This window comes from Castanea sativa, chromosome 12, assembly GCF_040712315.1.
Source record: "Castanea sativa cultivar Marrone di Chiusa Pesio chromosome 12, ASM4071231v1".
Lineage (NCBI taxonomy): Eukaryota > Viridiplantae > Streptophyta > Magnoliopsida > Fagales > Fagaceae > Castanea > Castanea sativa.
The window spans coordinates 37,901,796-37,917,388 of record NC_134024.1 but is presented as its reverse complement, the minus strand read 5'-3'; the positions used below and the strand labels follow the sequence as shown (position 1 = coordinate 37,917,388).

Genomic DNA, 15,593 nt, shown 5'->3' with positions numbered 1-15,593 from the left:
TTTCTTGATGTCTCACATTTTAATTTTTTGAACCTGCTCATAACTTGTAGAAAGAAGATTTATTTTATTTTTTCAAACAAAACATTGTACGTACGAGGTATGATCTAAATATTGTTTACAGGATACTTGGTATACTCGATTAATGTCAATGGAATAAATTTGATATTCTTGCACCTCTCTAACTTTTTTAGGCTGTCAAAGGAAAAGAAAGAAAATGCTTAAACTTCCAGTGGATGGGTTGCCTCCATTTGAAATATGAGTGTGCTAATCCCAACTCCATGACCTGATTTCTCTACACTAGCGTCTGCAAAAATGCTTTAATAGATTTGTGAGATTGGAAGGGGAATCAGTAGGCCTAAGCTGTTTCAGCGAATGAAAGTGCTCTCCTTCAAGGGAATAAGATAAGGTGCATTGCTTAGTTGAAGCACTTTCCTACAGGAAGGAACTTGTTGATAATTAGTTGCTCTACACTACAGTAATAAGAAGTACTCTTTCTTAGTTGAATTTCCTCCAAATATATGACACTACATATAATAGCTTTTTGAGTAGCAGAGGAGGATATCATTATAAAATGGACTCTTCCATGTGGCTTTGAATATACTCTCACCCATATCAAATCAACTATTCTTCACCTCTTTGTTCGAAGGACAGTTATTTTGCTCCAATGTAAATGTTATATAGGGCTCCAAAAAAATAAAATAAAATAAAATAGAGCTCTCTAATGAAAATTGGAGATTATTTTGGTCACCCAAACGTACACAAAATGAAGTTTTGTTGTGGTTTTCATGGTTGTTGATAGGTTCTTGTCCGATGATGTTAATGTTTCTCTTACTTTCTTCTTTGCTTTTAATTTCAGTTCTTGTCAAGATGCATATATAATTTTTAATTTTAAAAAGAAACCTTCTGGAAATATCAAATCTGGGTTGGTTCAGATAAGGCATCAAATTCAGATAAGATGAGTTCAGATTCGACTTCTTTGATTATATGTCAAATTGGGTACGAGTTAGAATTGAAATGGTTTGCAAAACTTATAACTGTTACTCTATCATTGATTGTCATGGTTAGGTCAAATCTAGTATAACTTGTATTTTTTTTTTTACAAAATTTATGTACAGTATCTTAGATGCTGTTCTTTAAGTTCTTCTTTTAAGATTCTATCATGTGATCATTTAACTAAAAAAATATACTTTCATCTTATGAGAAAAAAGTCACATGATAAAATCTTAAAAGGAGAATTTAAAGAACCGCATTTAAGTGCTATACCTAAGTCTTGTCATTTCTTTTTTCACATACAAAAAATTTAAATACACAATAAAAAAGAAGAGCATATATTTTGTTGTCTTCGATTCAATACAAACAAGAGAACAAAGAAACGAAAACACTAAAAAATAAAAATAAATAATACATAAATTTTTAAGTTTGTACTTAGTTTATTAGTATAATATTTTCACAAAAGAATAAATGAAAAACCGGATGTTGTAGATCAAATATTAACCTTAGATGCAGTTGTTGTAATATATAAAACATTAAATAAAGTTATAAGAGTAATAATCAATATTTCAAATTTTATCTGAAAAGGCAATCATGGTAGGATTATGGATATGTTACGTAGAACAGTATTTGTTTAGTCCAAGTAATTTCTCTAGAGATAATTAAGGCTATAGACATACTACAAATCTTTTATTAAAAATATGTGATATTTAATTTTTTTAATAGTCAATTCTCATAATGATTTTTAGTGGTTTTTATGTAATAAAATGACTAAGAAAACATTGATTTAAAAGTCGAAAGTAAATAAAACAAACAAGTAATTGAGGCTTCTTGCTACAGTTTAATTTGTTTGCATAAATTTATTTCTTTTTGTTGGAAAAGTTAAGGAATATATAAATATATAAATAAATAAGAAAAGTAAGGTATGAGTAGAAACAAACAAATAAATTATGGGTGCTTTGGATGAAAAAATCACCTCCATAGTCAGTGCTTAATGCAACGATATTTTGAAGGTTGATTAGGGATTGAAAGATTTACGACTGCTAAGTAGGGCTGTAAATGAATTAAGCCGATTATGAACAACTCGGGCTTGACTTAATAAAATGTTTGTTTATAAATAAGCCAAATTTGAACCTTAGTTTTAGGCTCATTTAATAAACAAGCTAAGCCTAAGTAAAAAAAATTGTTTATGAACAAACTCGTGAGCTATTAGCCTTAATGTAAAATAATTCAAATATAGGCTTATTTATAAGTTTATCTGTGTTAACTAAGTATACTCATTACACATCAATCAATCAATATATATATAAAAGCAGAGACCTCATTTTGTGAGTGTCTAAGCTTTTGCCAAGTGGCACTTCCTATGAAGTTTCTTTACAATCATCCAACCCTCCCATTAATTGACTGAGTTTACACCATAACTCTTTCTCTTCTTCATGTCTTTTAGTATACCAAATGTTTCAATATTTTTTTAATAAAAAGGGATACTAATAACTAATGAGATTGAGATAGATAATCTTCTAGCATTTCTGTTGCCTAAATTACACAAATCCATATCTTTTATTTACTAATATCATTATTATTTTATTTTATTCTATGGGAATCCTTTTTATTTTATGGTGATGAATTTACATACAAACATCTCATAAACAAAGTCTCCCTACTCTGTTAGTCTTTTTTTTTTTTTTTGGTTGGTACGGCAAGTTTTTACGTTAGTTATATAAAAAGTTTCTGCCTTTATGATTGTGTAGATGCATTAATCACAGCTTGCCTCCAAAATGACATTTTGGTTTTTGCCTTTTTGTTTTCAGATTATGTACATTATCAATATTCTGCTATAATGATTAATGTAGGATTTTCTAAACCTTTGACTCCCCAACCTCTCTCTCACGCTTTGCCTTCCCTTCTCAACTTGGACTATATGCCTCCATTCTGTTTCTTTCTCTCTTAAAAAAACTTTCTTCCTCTTCAAAAAAAAAAAACCTTTAACAGTTAAATTTTCTAAACTACTGCTGCTCTCAAATTTTATTTCCATACAATTTTTTAAAACACCAGGCCAATGGAAGAAACCTATTGCTCTTGTGATTTTTTTGTTGTAGCCAGTGACTATCCATTGCACATTAAGTAGCCTTGACATGTATGAGTTCAAGCTATCTTTTGTTACTTTCAAAAATTCATTTCTTCACTTAAAATCGGTAGGGTTAAGATCGTGAGATTCTATGTTTTGTTATTTTCTTTTATAGGTTGTGTTATTGTGTATATCGATTTCAAAAGATGCTTGAAGTCTAGAACTGAGAAGTCAATAATTGTTATTTAGTGTAAAAGTCTCATTGTCATTGTCCTTTCAAGATTGTTTAATTTTAGCATATGACTTGAGTAGACTGGTCTTTTCAAAATAAACAAAAGCTAAACCTGTTGTAAATCATAAATTGGATTATAGGGATCAAGCAGTTGTCATCTAGGGTGGAGGGTTTTTTTTTTTTTTTTTTTTTAAATAAAAAATATTAGATAGAAATTCTACTCTAGCCAAATCTAAGTGTATATGCGTGTGAAGCTCTCTCTTGGAGACTTGAACTCTAGCCCTTACTCCCCATACCCCATAAGCACTTATACTTGTGGAGTGACCATTACACCAAGGGTGTGCGGTAGTAGGGTGAAGGGGATTTAGTCAATGGCAATTGAATTTGCAAAGGAAAAACAACACGATTATTCAATCCGCATTCTTTAGACTCCAAAGCTTCTTTCTAGAGTAAGTCTCTTGATATTTCAATAAAGAAATATAGAGACTTTTTTCCTACAATAAATTGAGTTTTGGGTTAATGGTTTTTTTTTTTTTTTTTTTTTTGAGTTTTGGTTTAATGATGATTGTATAATGATCTATATGTTGTGTGTGCTTTCTTTTCTATGAATTTCAATAATGTATAAATTGATGATTTTAGCATTTGGTTCATTAGGTTTTTTTTTTTTTTTAAAAAATTCTAAATTTCATCTTTATTTCATTATTTTGTTTAGCTTTTGTTACTTCTTATAATGAACTCATTACTAACAAAGTTCTATGACAATTATGGTATAATATATGTACAACATTCTCCGAATTTATCTTACATGAAACATTGTGGTATTATTCGTGCATCGCACGGACAACTCACTAGTAACTTAATAATGACATGACCAACATAGAACCATTACTCATTATCTTTATTTTTTTTCCTTCCCTCTAAACTAACCAAAAACCAGTTTAGATTATAGTTACATTTAAAAATAAATTAAATGGGCCACATATGATTCTTCTCCATCAGTCATCTAAAGTAAAGTTATGAAACATATTAGTATTTACTCATTCATAATAATTACAAACAAGTATTTTTCTAGTTCACCATCTAATTAAAGTGAATGTATAAATTGTATTTTGAATAATTTTTAAGGCTATAGATGAAGAACGATGAATGAATGAATTTAATTATATAAATTTTTAATTTGAATAATGTGTAATCCAAAGTAGGACTAGACGAATGATAAAATAATTATACTATTTTTCTTCTTCTTAATTTTAGAGATTTAAGCATTTAATAATGTAATTTTTTTTTTTTTAGATTTCAAGCTCAAAAGCTTGACCTGACCTCGACTTTGAGCTTAATATTAAGTTGAGCTTGGCTTGGCTAATTAATTAAGCCAAGCCAAGCCAAGCCAAGCTTAAGTTTTTTGGTTTTTCTATGAGCTCAAGTTCAAACCTTATTTTTAGGCTTGTCACAAGCTCAAACCAAGCTTGAACTTTTGACTTTTCTTAACATGCCAAGCTTGAACATGCACAACTCGACAAACCTCGGCTCGTTTACAACCCTATTACTGACCGAGAGTATGAGACCGATGAGGTGAATGAATTGTGCATGGTGTTGATGAAGGATTAGCCTTCACCAGATTTAGATAAAGAAGAAAATTGAGAAGGGTGAAGAGGTGAAAAAAGTGAGAATTTAGAGAGTGAAATATTAGAAAGTCTAAACTTGTGAAACAAACAACCCAGACTGAAATAAGAAAATCAGATTTTTTTTTCATAAAAACATGTCGACTCAACTTGACCTGCCCTATTCTCAAGTCGGGTTCGAGTTAAACAGTTTTTTTTTACAAGTCTAAAAAATACTTCCATAGACTTTTTAATCCTCCAATTTTGGGCAATTTAACTGGTCTAGGTCTAATTTTACAAGATCTACACGCTCTTTCTTAGATGCAAAAGCAAACACTTTGCTTTATTGAAAATGTAAATATAAATTTCTCAAAAATTATATATATATATATTTCTATAAATACATGATATTTGAACCAAAGTCATCGATTTTATAACTAATGTAAGCATATTAATTAGTTATTTTTGGTGTAAGCACATATATATCCATACTGTATTTTTTTTCATATTATTTACGGAATCTTTTTTTTTTTTTTTTCAAGTTGAAGCTAGGCCATAATGTGGAAGGGGGTTGGTGAGACATGCAAGGTGTGCATATATATTTATAATAGTATACAGTTGTTGGTTTGTGTCGGAAGAGGTTAGCGTCAGCCTTAAACGCCTTTGAATCCAAGCTAGCTATGCAGCATATACATATTTGACACCGCAAGCAAACCAAACTATCCCCTCCTACCTATCGCTCGCTAACGTCCCTAATACTCAAACATACGACTTCCCAACTCACAGTTGGTAGAGCAACACTACTTTCGAACTCAACAGTACTTGCACCCAATAGCTTTTATAATACCTCCTTCCACCTCCTCTCTTCTCACTCGCTCTCATTACTCTCTTTCCTTTTGCTTGCCATGGCCTCCAACACCATGGCTGGTGGCTTGGTTACTGGTTCTAACACCCGAAATGAAGTCAATGTATTGCATGGTGACGAGGTATCTCCTTCTTTTTATCTCTTCTAAAACTCGTGTTAAAGTTACTCTTAAAAGTTTTAGCTGTTAGGAAACAGTGTAACAATTCACTTTTATATGGCAGCAACGGCCTCCAACTCGTCAGTCTGTGTCAAAAGTTTGTCGAGTTTGTGGTGACGAGATTGGATACAAGGAAGATGGTACGTTGTTTGTGGCGTGTCATGTGTGTGGATTCCCGGTTTGTCGTCCTTGTTACGACTATGAAAGAAGTGAAGGGAACCAGTGCTGTCCTCAGTGCAACACTCGCTATAAGCGTCAAAAGGGTTAGCTTATCATGCTCTAATTTAGTCTCATTTTTTTTATTATTATAAACATCATGTTTTCAATGAGAATGGGACTCATTACATAATGTTTTCTGGTTTTCTCTCTCTAGGATGTCCTAGAGTTGCTGGAGACGAGGAAAACTTTGATGCAGATGATTCTGATGATGAATTTCAGATTAAGAGTCGCCCTGATGACTCGGATAAGCAACATGCCATTAACCATTCGGTAATTTCATATAAATTTCAAGCTATATACCAATTCATATTGTGGGATAAATAAGATTTATAGTTGTCTTAGAAATAGAGAGCCTATAAGTTGGGCCAATGTGATGATCTGTAGCTATTTTCCATGCTGCAGAAGATAGGCCAAAAGCTGGTGTTTTCCACTCTAATATTTAAAACCTTTCAATACATCAATTATCTATTTAAACTGGTAATACATAGGTATAGTTACTTGGATTCCTCAATTGATTTCAACAAATAAAGAAAAAATAATTTTTTTCTTTTCAAGAATAATTAAAATCAATCACGTGGTTTATTGGTTAATACAACAATATTATTGAATTCAATTGGAAAACCTAAACTACAATATTGTACCTAAATTTTACCTTTAACTATAACACAACGAAAAAAGACAGAAAAAAATAATATTGGCTAACAAATTATATATGCGGGCTTTCATGGCTCAACAACCAAGTTTCTTTCTCTTTAAAATAGATCTCAAAGATTAAAAAAAAAATGTGCTAAAATTAAGTCATTTATGGTCCATTTTCATCATACATTCAAAAATAAGAGTGAACTCAAACAGTACGGAAGGACTCTTAAGGTCAAGGTGATGAATTTTGCAGGAAAATGGGGACTATAATCATCCGCAGTGGCATCCTACTGGTTCGTTCGCTGGAAGTGGTAGGTGATCTTTCAACATGTTTCAGTTTTTCATTTTCAAGGGATTAATTTGTTTCTTGTATTTATTGATTGATCTATATTTTTTGGATGGGGCACAGTTACTGGAAAGGATTTTGAAGGCGATAGGGAGGCCTACACTAGCGCAGAATGGAAAGAGAGAGTAGAGAAGTGGAAAGTTAGGCAAGAAAAGAAAGGCTTAGTAAGCAAAGATGATGGAAATAATGATCAAGGAGAAGATGATGACTACCTGTAAGTGGTTTATGTTTTCTCCTCAATTTTGTTGGCCTTCAATTCTAAGACACCACATCTTAAAAATATGCTAGCCATTCCATTTTTTTAACCTCTCCAATCGTGCTATGCACACAATAACCTGCTAAATCATATTTGAACAACTGACACAAATGTTTTCCTTTGCCTTGAAGAAAAAATTATTGTTATTTAAGTTGGTTTACCCTCCACAGCAATTTCTACTCATCCCACAATGAAATGCTTATTTTACAAAATATATTATTGAGAAATTTATATTTTGAAGTATGATGGTTACTATAAATTTTATTGTATAAAATTGAAAAAATTAATGTGCCAACTTTTGAACATATTACTCAAAGGTAATTCATGGATCTTTTTATTATCTTGTTGGTGTGACACCTATCACATTTATTACCAACAAGTTTTCAAGCATTTATTTGTGGTAAAATTGTAAGTACTTCTAATGTTTTTCTGTTTGGAACTATGCACCAACTTAAACACTTTCGTTTATCAACAAAAATTTAAAACGCTGTCCTTTTACAGTTTGGCTGAAGCCAGGCAACCATTGTGGCGAAAAATTCCAATCTCCTCAAGCAAAATCAATCCATATCGCATAGTCATTGTCATCCGGCTTGTGGTTCTTGCTTTTTTTCTCCGCTTTCGAATTTTAACTCCAGCATATGATGCTTATCCCTTATGGCTCATCTCAGTAATTTGCGAGGTATGGTTTGCATTCTCTTGGATACTTGATCAATTCCCTAAATGGTTCCCCATCACCCGGGAAACATACTTGGACCGCCTGTCCTTGAGGTTTGAGCGTGAGGGAGAACCAAACAAATTAGCCCCAGTTGATTTCTATGTCAGTACTGTTGACCCCCTCAAGGAACCACCAATCATAACAGCAAACACAGTTCTTTCCATCTTGGCTGTCGATTACCCTGTCGATAAAGTGAGCTGCTATGTATCAGATGATGGTGCATCCATGCTACTTTTCGATTCACTAGCAGAAACTGCTGAGTTTGCAAGAAGATGGGTTCCATTTTGCAAGAAGTATAGCATTGAGCCCAGGGCCCCTGAGTTCTACTTCAGTCAGAAGATTGACTACTTGAAAGATAAGGTTCTGCCCACTTTCGTGAAGGATCGCAGAGCCATGAAAGTAAGCAAACAGATCAAAAACAAATATTTCTCTGCATAAACTTTTTTCAACAGCTCCCCAACAACCAAATGAGGCCTAAGTGAATGCTTGTGATGTATTGCAGAGAGAGTATGAAGAGTTCAAAGTAAGGATTAATGCATTGGTGTCAAAGGCTACAAAGAAACCAGAAGAAGGATGGGTGATGCAGGATGGTACCCCATGGCCTGGGAACAACACTCGTGATCATCCCGGCATGCTTCAGGTTTTCCACCCTCCCAACTCTGTTTTTATCAGATGAACTATATGTTTTCATATGTGACTCTTTTTAAGTCCTAATTGACTTTTAGCTTCTGTCTGGATTTTGGGTTGAGTTGCTGTTAAAAATGCTTGTGGAAATGCTACTTTCTTTGCAGGTATATCTTGGAAGTGAGGGTGCACTAGATGTGGAAGGTAAGGAGTTACCACGGCTAGTGTATGTTTCGCGTGAGAAACGTCCTGGCTATCAACACCACAAGAAAGCTGGTGCCATGAATGCTCTGGTGAGTATATCTTGAAATTCAAACAATTTTAAACTGAGTCCAATTGGGATAACTACTAATTTTATAACTTGGCTCCCCAAAAATTATCTATAGGTTCGAGTTTCTGCAGTGCTTACCAATGCACCTTTCATGTTGAATCTGGATTGTGATCACTACATCAACAATAGCAAGGCTGTAAGGGAAGCCATGTGCTTCTTAATGGATCCCCAACTGGGAAAGAAACTATGTTATGTCCAGTTTCCTCAAAGATTCGATGGTATTGATCGTCATGATAGATATGCCAATCGCAATATTGTGTTCTTCGATGTAAGTAATACAAATTATAAAGATTTTGTCATATCAAAATTGATTATCATTACTAATCTGCATCAAAATTTGTGCAAATGACTCAGACTAATGCTTTCAATGTTATTTGGTTACAGATCAACATGAAAGGCCTAGATGGCATTCAAGGCCCGGTATATGTTGGCACTGGATGTGTCTTCAACAGGCAGGCATTGTACGGCTATGATCCTCCAGCATCTGAGAAGCGGCCAAAGATGACATGTGACTGCTTGCCTTCATGGTGCTGCTGCTGTTGTTCTGGTTCAAGGAAGAAGTCAAAGAAGAAAGGTGAAAGAAGCCTGCTTGGGGGACTCTACACCAAGAAGAAGAAAATGGGAGGGAAGAGCTATGTGAGGAAAGGGTCTGGATCTATGTTTGATCTTGAAGAGATTGAAGAAGGGCTTGAAGGCTATGATGAGTTGGAGAAATCATCACTCATGTCTCAAAAGAACTTTGAGAAAAGGTTTGGACAATCACCAGTTTTTATTGCTTCCACTCTTATGGAAAATGGTGGCCTTCCTGAAGGGACTAATCAAGCATCACTTGTTAAGGAGGCCATTCATGTTATCAGTTGTGGGTATGAAGAGAAAACTGAATGGGGCAAAGAGGTGAGTGGCTCCTAAATCCCCTATATTTGGATTCAAAGGTTCTTAATAAATTTAACTCCCCTCAATTTACCCTTTCTATTTTTAACCACCCAAATATACCAGAGAAGTGCCAAAAGAATTTGGACAATTTTCTAGAATTTCATCGTTATGGTATCTGGTTTAACAAATAGTAAGATTGGTAAACCAGAAATTTGAAATTAATTGCATGATCAAAAAGAACTACATGACTTGTAAGATTACACACAATGACAAATTTTCCTATTACAGATTGGGTGGATATATGGTTCGGTCACAGAAGATATTTTGACAGGCTTCAAAATGCACTGCAGAGGATGGAAATCAGTATACTGCATGCCAAAGAGACCTGCATTCAAGGGATCAGCTCCAATAAATCTATCAGATCGTTTACACCAAGTTCTTCGATGGGCTCTTGGCTCTGTTGAAATTTTCCTTAGTCGCCATTGCCCACTATGGTATGCTTATGGAGGAAAGTTGAAATGGCTAGAAAGGCTGGCTTACACTAACACCATTGTTTACCCATTCACTTCCATTCCTCTACTTGCATACTGCACCATTCCAGCTGTCTGTCTTCTTACTGGAAAATTCATCATTCCCACGGTAAGCATGCTAAAATTTGTTTCAGCAATGACAATTATGAAGGAATGATTTCTGGGCATTTTGAGCATAACAAGCAATATGCTTATCAATCACCTTGATCCATAAAAAACTACTTGGCCTTTAATTTTTTTGTGGACAATGTTAGAAGAAATATTTGAATGGGTGAATCTAGAGATTGAAGAAAAGTATCTTCTACCTATTAAATATGCTGTTAGTTAAACTGGAACACTGAAATAGGCCGTTGGAATTTATTCCCCCCATATTGGATGTCATTAAAAAAAGTTGCACACTAACATATACCAATTCTGATGCCAAATATTTTAGCCACAGAAGCTCTAATCAGATTCTTATTATTTGATCTGCAGCTGACCAATCTTGCTAGCGTATGGTTCTTGGCTCTTTTCCTGTCCATCATTTTCACCGGTGTGCTTGAGCTCAGATGGAGCGGAGTTAGCATTGAGGACTGGTGGCGTAACGAGCAATTCTGGGTGATTGGTGGAGTGTCAGCTCACCTTTTTGCCGTATTCCAAGGCCTCCTCAAGGTCCTTGCTGGAGTTGACACCAACTTCACCGTGACATCAAAGCAAGCTGATGATGATGATTTTGGGGAGCTCTACCTCTTCAAGTGGACCACCCTTCTAATCATACCAACCACTCTTATAATCATTAACATGGTGGGAGTCGTGGCTGGAATTTCAGATGCTATTAACAATGGCTATGGCTCATGGGGTCCATTATTTGGGAAGCTATTTTTTGCCTTCTGGGTCATTGTTCATCTTTATCCTTTCCTCAAAGGTTTGATGGGAAGGCAAAACAGGACTCCTACCATAGTGGTCCTTTGGTCCGTACTTCTTGCATCAATTTTCTCACTGGTTTGGGTTCGAATTGATCCTTTCCTGCCTAAGCAAACCGGCCCTATCCTTAAACAATGTGGGGTGGATTGCTAAACAGTCTTTTGGTCACCTTTGCCTTCAATCGTTCTCATTATAGGTTTCTGGCTTTATGACACCTTTCGATTGTTTGTTTGTTCAAATATTCAAATGCTTCCAAGCATAGTGTGATGTGTATAGTCATGAGAGAGAGAGAGATTTTGATGCTAAATGCCAAAGGAGGGCTACTTGCAATATGTACAATTGAAAACTATATACGAAACACTGAGAAATTACATATATGTTCTAGTGTTACTTTCGTGCATTGCATCTAACAATGTCTTCTGGTTATAAACTACCCTATAATCCCCAAGACCGTGCATGCCATGTACCTATATATATAGGGCATAACTTTGGTATAATACTTATTTAACATGAGGATTTTTTAAATTCAAATAACATGTTCACAATGCTCTTAGATTAGAGTTTATCACCTGAGACACATTCACTATGTTTTAATTTTAATCATTTTACTCCATGTCTGCATGCTTAGAATAGGGTGAATGCTTAGAATAGGGTTTTCACCATGCCTATCATCTTGTTTTCAGATCTCTTATTCAATCATCAAAGACTTTACCAGTTGAGTTAATTAGAACCCACATATGAGTGCTTGTTTTAACACATGTGATTGGATGCTATAACTGTTATTCAATGATGTGAGAATTGTCACCAAAGTCTAGAAGACTGGTTTAACTAGGGAGGGTAGGTGTCTAACACATTCCCATCTTGTAACCTAGTCTCCAAACTTAGATTAAGGATTAGTAGATTATACTTTACTTTGTACTTTTCAATCTCTAGATTGTAATTAAGAAAAAAAATCATATACTTTTCTTAGATTGTATCTAAAACCAAAGCCATGTAATTTTTTGGTTATTTTCATAAGATGTACAATTTCAGTTCATGAATAAAGAGAAGTATTATTTTCAATTTTAGTTTATTATTGTCTCTATTAAAACAAGTGACGACTCCTTTGTAAACCTCACAGGCATTTTGGGGATTTCATTTGTAATGACCCACATTTATGCTAGCCATATTTGTGCTATATTCCAAAAGGACCAGTCTAGTTACATTTGACACTCCTCGTAATCACTTAGATACCCAAGATCCACCTAATAAACACCCAATGCTGGACTCAACCCACACCTACAACACAACACAACACATACTCATACAATCCAATCTAATCACATCCACAAAATTTGGGGTGTTACAATCTCGCCCATTTAAATTCTTGTGTCCTCATTGAGCCCACATTGTGCTGCTGTGCCTCTGAGCCACATGACACTATTAGGTTGCCACATGACATTATTTGGGGTACTAATGCCTTAAAATCCTATTGTATGACATTACCTATTAAAGAATAAAAGTTGTTATATTTTCTAAGATTATATTAACATGAATATTTGGACATAATTTTATAAGTCCATGAGATGCATAGTGTGTGATTTAAGCATGGAGATATAATTTGTATGCCGAAAATCAATATCAAACTTCCTTGTAAACTCAAAATTGTAGTTTATAAAGGTGATGAAATTGAGTTTTTCATTTAGGAAGACTATAACATATCAGCTAAGATGATTTATCTTAGTCATGAAAGTAGAGACTTTTAGTTGATGTGTTGGTCCGTCTTAAATGTGTAAGACTCATAGAACTAGATAGCTATGAGATTTATTATTTTATTAACAACTACCATATGTATAATTAATCTCACGACTTCTATTTTTATAAACTCTTAATCTTGAGAGGATTGTAAACCTAATCATGAAATGTAGCTTATTTTAATATATCAGGAGTAAGATCCTAATATAACGGTAAAATCTAAATCTTTCCACTTGTTTAAAAACATGGGGGACAATAATTCACTTATTATCCATAGACCAATCCTTGAGGATGCCTAAAGCCGCAATAAAGCCCTCCTATCAAATCTAACACAACTAAATTTCAAGAATCTTGTTCTACCCATGAAACCCTAACTTTAGTTTAAAAGCCCCTATTCAGCAACTAAAGAGTTACATCATTTTGAGGTCTTGGGGTGAAAATAATGGCATTAAAGAGTCTTCACCATTTTCCTTACCATTGCTATCAAATCTCCTTCTTGTTGTATATGAAAATAATTTCAAACATAATGTATTGTGTATATTCTTCCACCCTTTGTTGTTTAGCACCTTGATTTCCCTCTTGTAATGCACCACTAGCCGAATGTTAGAATTTTGGTCTTCACTCTTTCAATTTAATCATATTTTAAAGAACCCGAGAGGAGTTTTAGGCTAATTTTACCTAGTTTTTGGCCATTTCAAAAATTTCCTCGACAATAGTCACCCAGTGGTGATTTGTATCAAGAAGTTTTATTTATTTTTTTTTATACCTCAAAAATGAGATAATATCATATAATAAATTTTAAAAAAAATACATCACACCATCCAAAGGTCATGCATTCAAACTTGTTTGGCCTTTGTAGACACCTCATTTGTACCCCTTACGACTTGAGCCCCCATTCTCTAATGATGATATCACTAGATGGGTTTAGGACTGATCTAGGCTTAGCCAAGGGAACTCTTTAGTTGATGGATTTTTTTTGGGAGAATTTTTTTTTACATAGACCCTAAGCATAAGTACGCAACCTCGAGCATGTGTACTCATATACTTAAGTCATGTGTATGCAGCCTCGAGCATGCATATGCATTAAAGTTATGTAAGGAAAGTTTTTAATGGAAAATGCAATGGAGCTAATTCCATATCGCATGGTAAAAGCCCTTCCTCTTCTCTCTAAACACTATAAAAGGGTTTCATGTTGCCCTGTTCCCAAAATACACAGAATCTACTCCAAAAAAGTGATTCATAAGAAACTTTTTACTTCAAAAAGCATCATAAACTAAAGTTTCTTAGGTGAGACCTATTTCAAGTCTATGCCTTCTAGTTAAGCTTACTAACCTTCTGGTTTTTGTCTTGATAGATTGACCGAGGGGAGTGGTTAAAATTATTGCTCCAGGAGCTCTTGCGTTTAAGGCAAGGGTCTAATCTAATCTCTTTCATATTATTTTTTTCGTTTTTTATTTTGATTGCTTTGATAATCTTCTATGTAGTGTAGGTTTATTGTTGTATAATTAGAAGCATGCCAAGAGTAGAATAGATGTAGTTTCTGTGCTGTCTACTGTGTGTTTTTGGGTAGGGATAAGTACACATGCTTCTACATGTGCACACATGTTCAAACCAGAAACCTTGAATTGTTTGCTCTTTGATTTTTTTTTTTAATTAGCTTTTATGCATGTTTAGGTCCTGTATAGTTTAGTTTAAGTTTATTAAGTTCAGTATGTAGTAGTTTAATATATTTTACATGCTTTTATGCATTAGATTAGAAATTATGGTTTATATGTTCTTGAATGCTTGGATGACCACATGAACATGCATTTGAATATGGTCATGCATTGATGCATAGATGTTGAGGTGTTGTGATATAGTGAGGTAAGTCATACATTATAATATGATTATACATGCCTGTTTGATGATGAACACAATTAACACGATGTGCTTAATGAACTTTGACCACAATGTCATGGCAACAAGTGACTCACTTAGTTATAATTTGTATACTCACTATTTTGATTTTTTATGGAAATTCAGAACATTGATAAAATGAATGTAATGACAAGTAGGTGATTTGTATATGGACACATTGATGAATGTGTAGTGGACATGGGTGGAATCAATAGCACGTTACAGTTTGACAATTTGGTCTTTGAGGGAAATTGGTATGAGTGAGGGTCTATTAAATTTGATCATTTTGCTGAAGTAAGGTTTGTTTAAAACATATTTTATTTATTTACCTTACTGTAAATAAGTTTTTGTAAATAATGATTTTAACCTATTAAACCTTACTTTATTTTTTATTTTTTATTTTTTTGGTTTTATCCTTTTCTAATGGCAACTAACTAGACATCACTTTTAGGAATTAAGGATGCATGTAGCTAGTACAAAAGGGTGCACCTAAAAATTCAAAAGAAGTAAAATATGATAAAATCTTATCACATGAAGAAAAAGCGGAAATCTAACATTGTGTTGGCATGTCCCTCCATTATTATTGGGTTATAAATATTGAATCTAAAAAAAAA

The 15,593-nt window shown here is 33.8% G+C and overlaps 1 protein-coding gene across 1 annotated transcript; it reads left to right on the top strand.

Annotated features, from left to right (window-relative positions):
• The first annotated feature begins 5,764 nt into the window (after positions 1-5,764).
• Positions 5,765-11,739, top strand: LOC142619611 (cellulose synthase A catalytic subunit 4 [UDP-forming]). The gene is made up of 12 exons (XM_075792768.1): positions 5,765-5,877; positions 5,978-6,176; positions 6,287-6,402; positions 7,025-7,082; positions 7,181-7,331; positions 7,875-8,487; positions 8,591-8,728; positions 8,880-9,005; positions 9,099-9,311; positions 9,428-9,937; positions 10,205-10,555; positions 10,921-11,739. Exons 1-12 carry the CDS (start codon positions 5,797-5,799, stop codon positions 11,500-11,502), a joined length of 3,138 nt encoding a protein of 1,045 aa, XP_075648883.1. The 5' UTR covers positions 5,765-5,796; the 3' UTR covers positions 11,503-11,739.
• Positions 11,740-15,593: the final 3,854 nt, after the last annotated feature.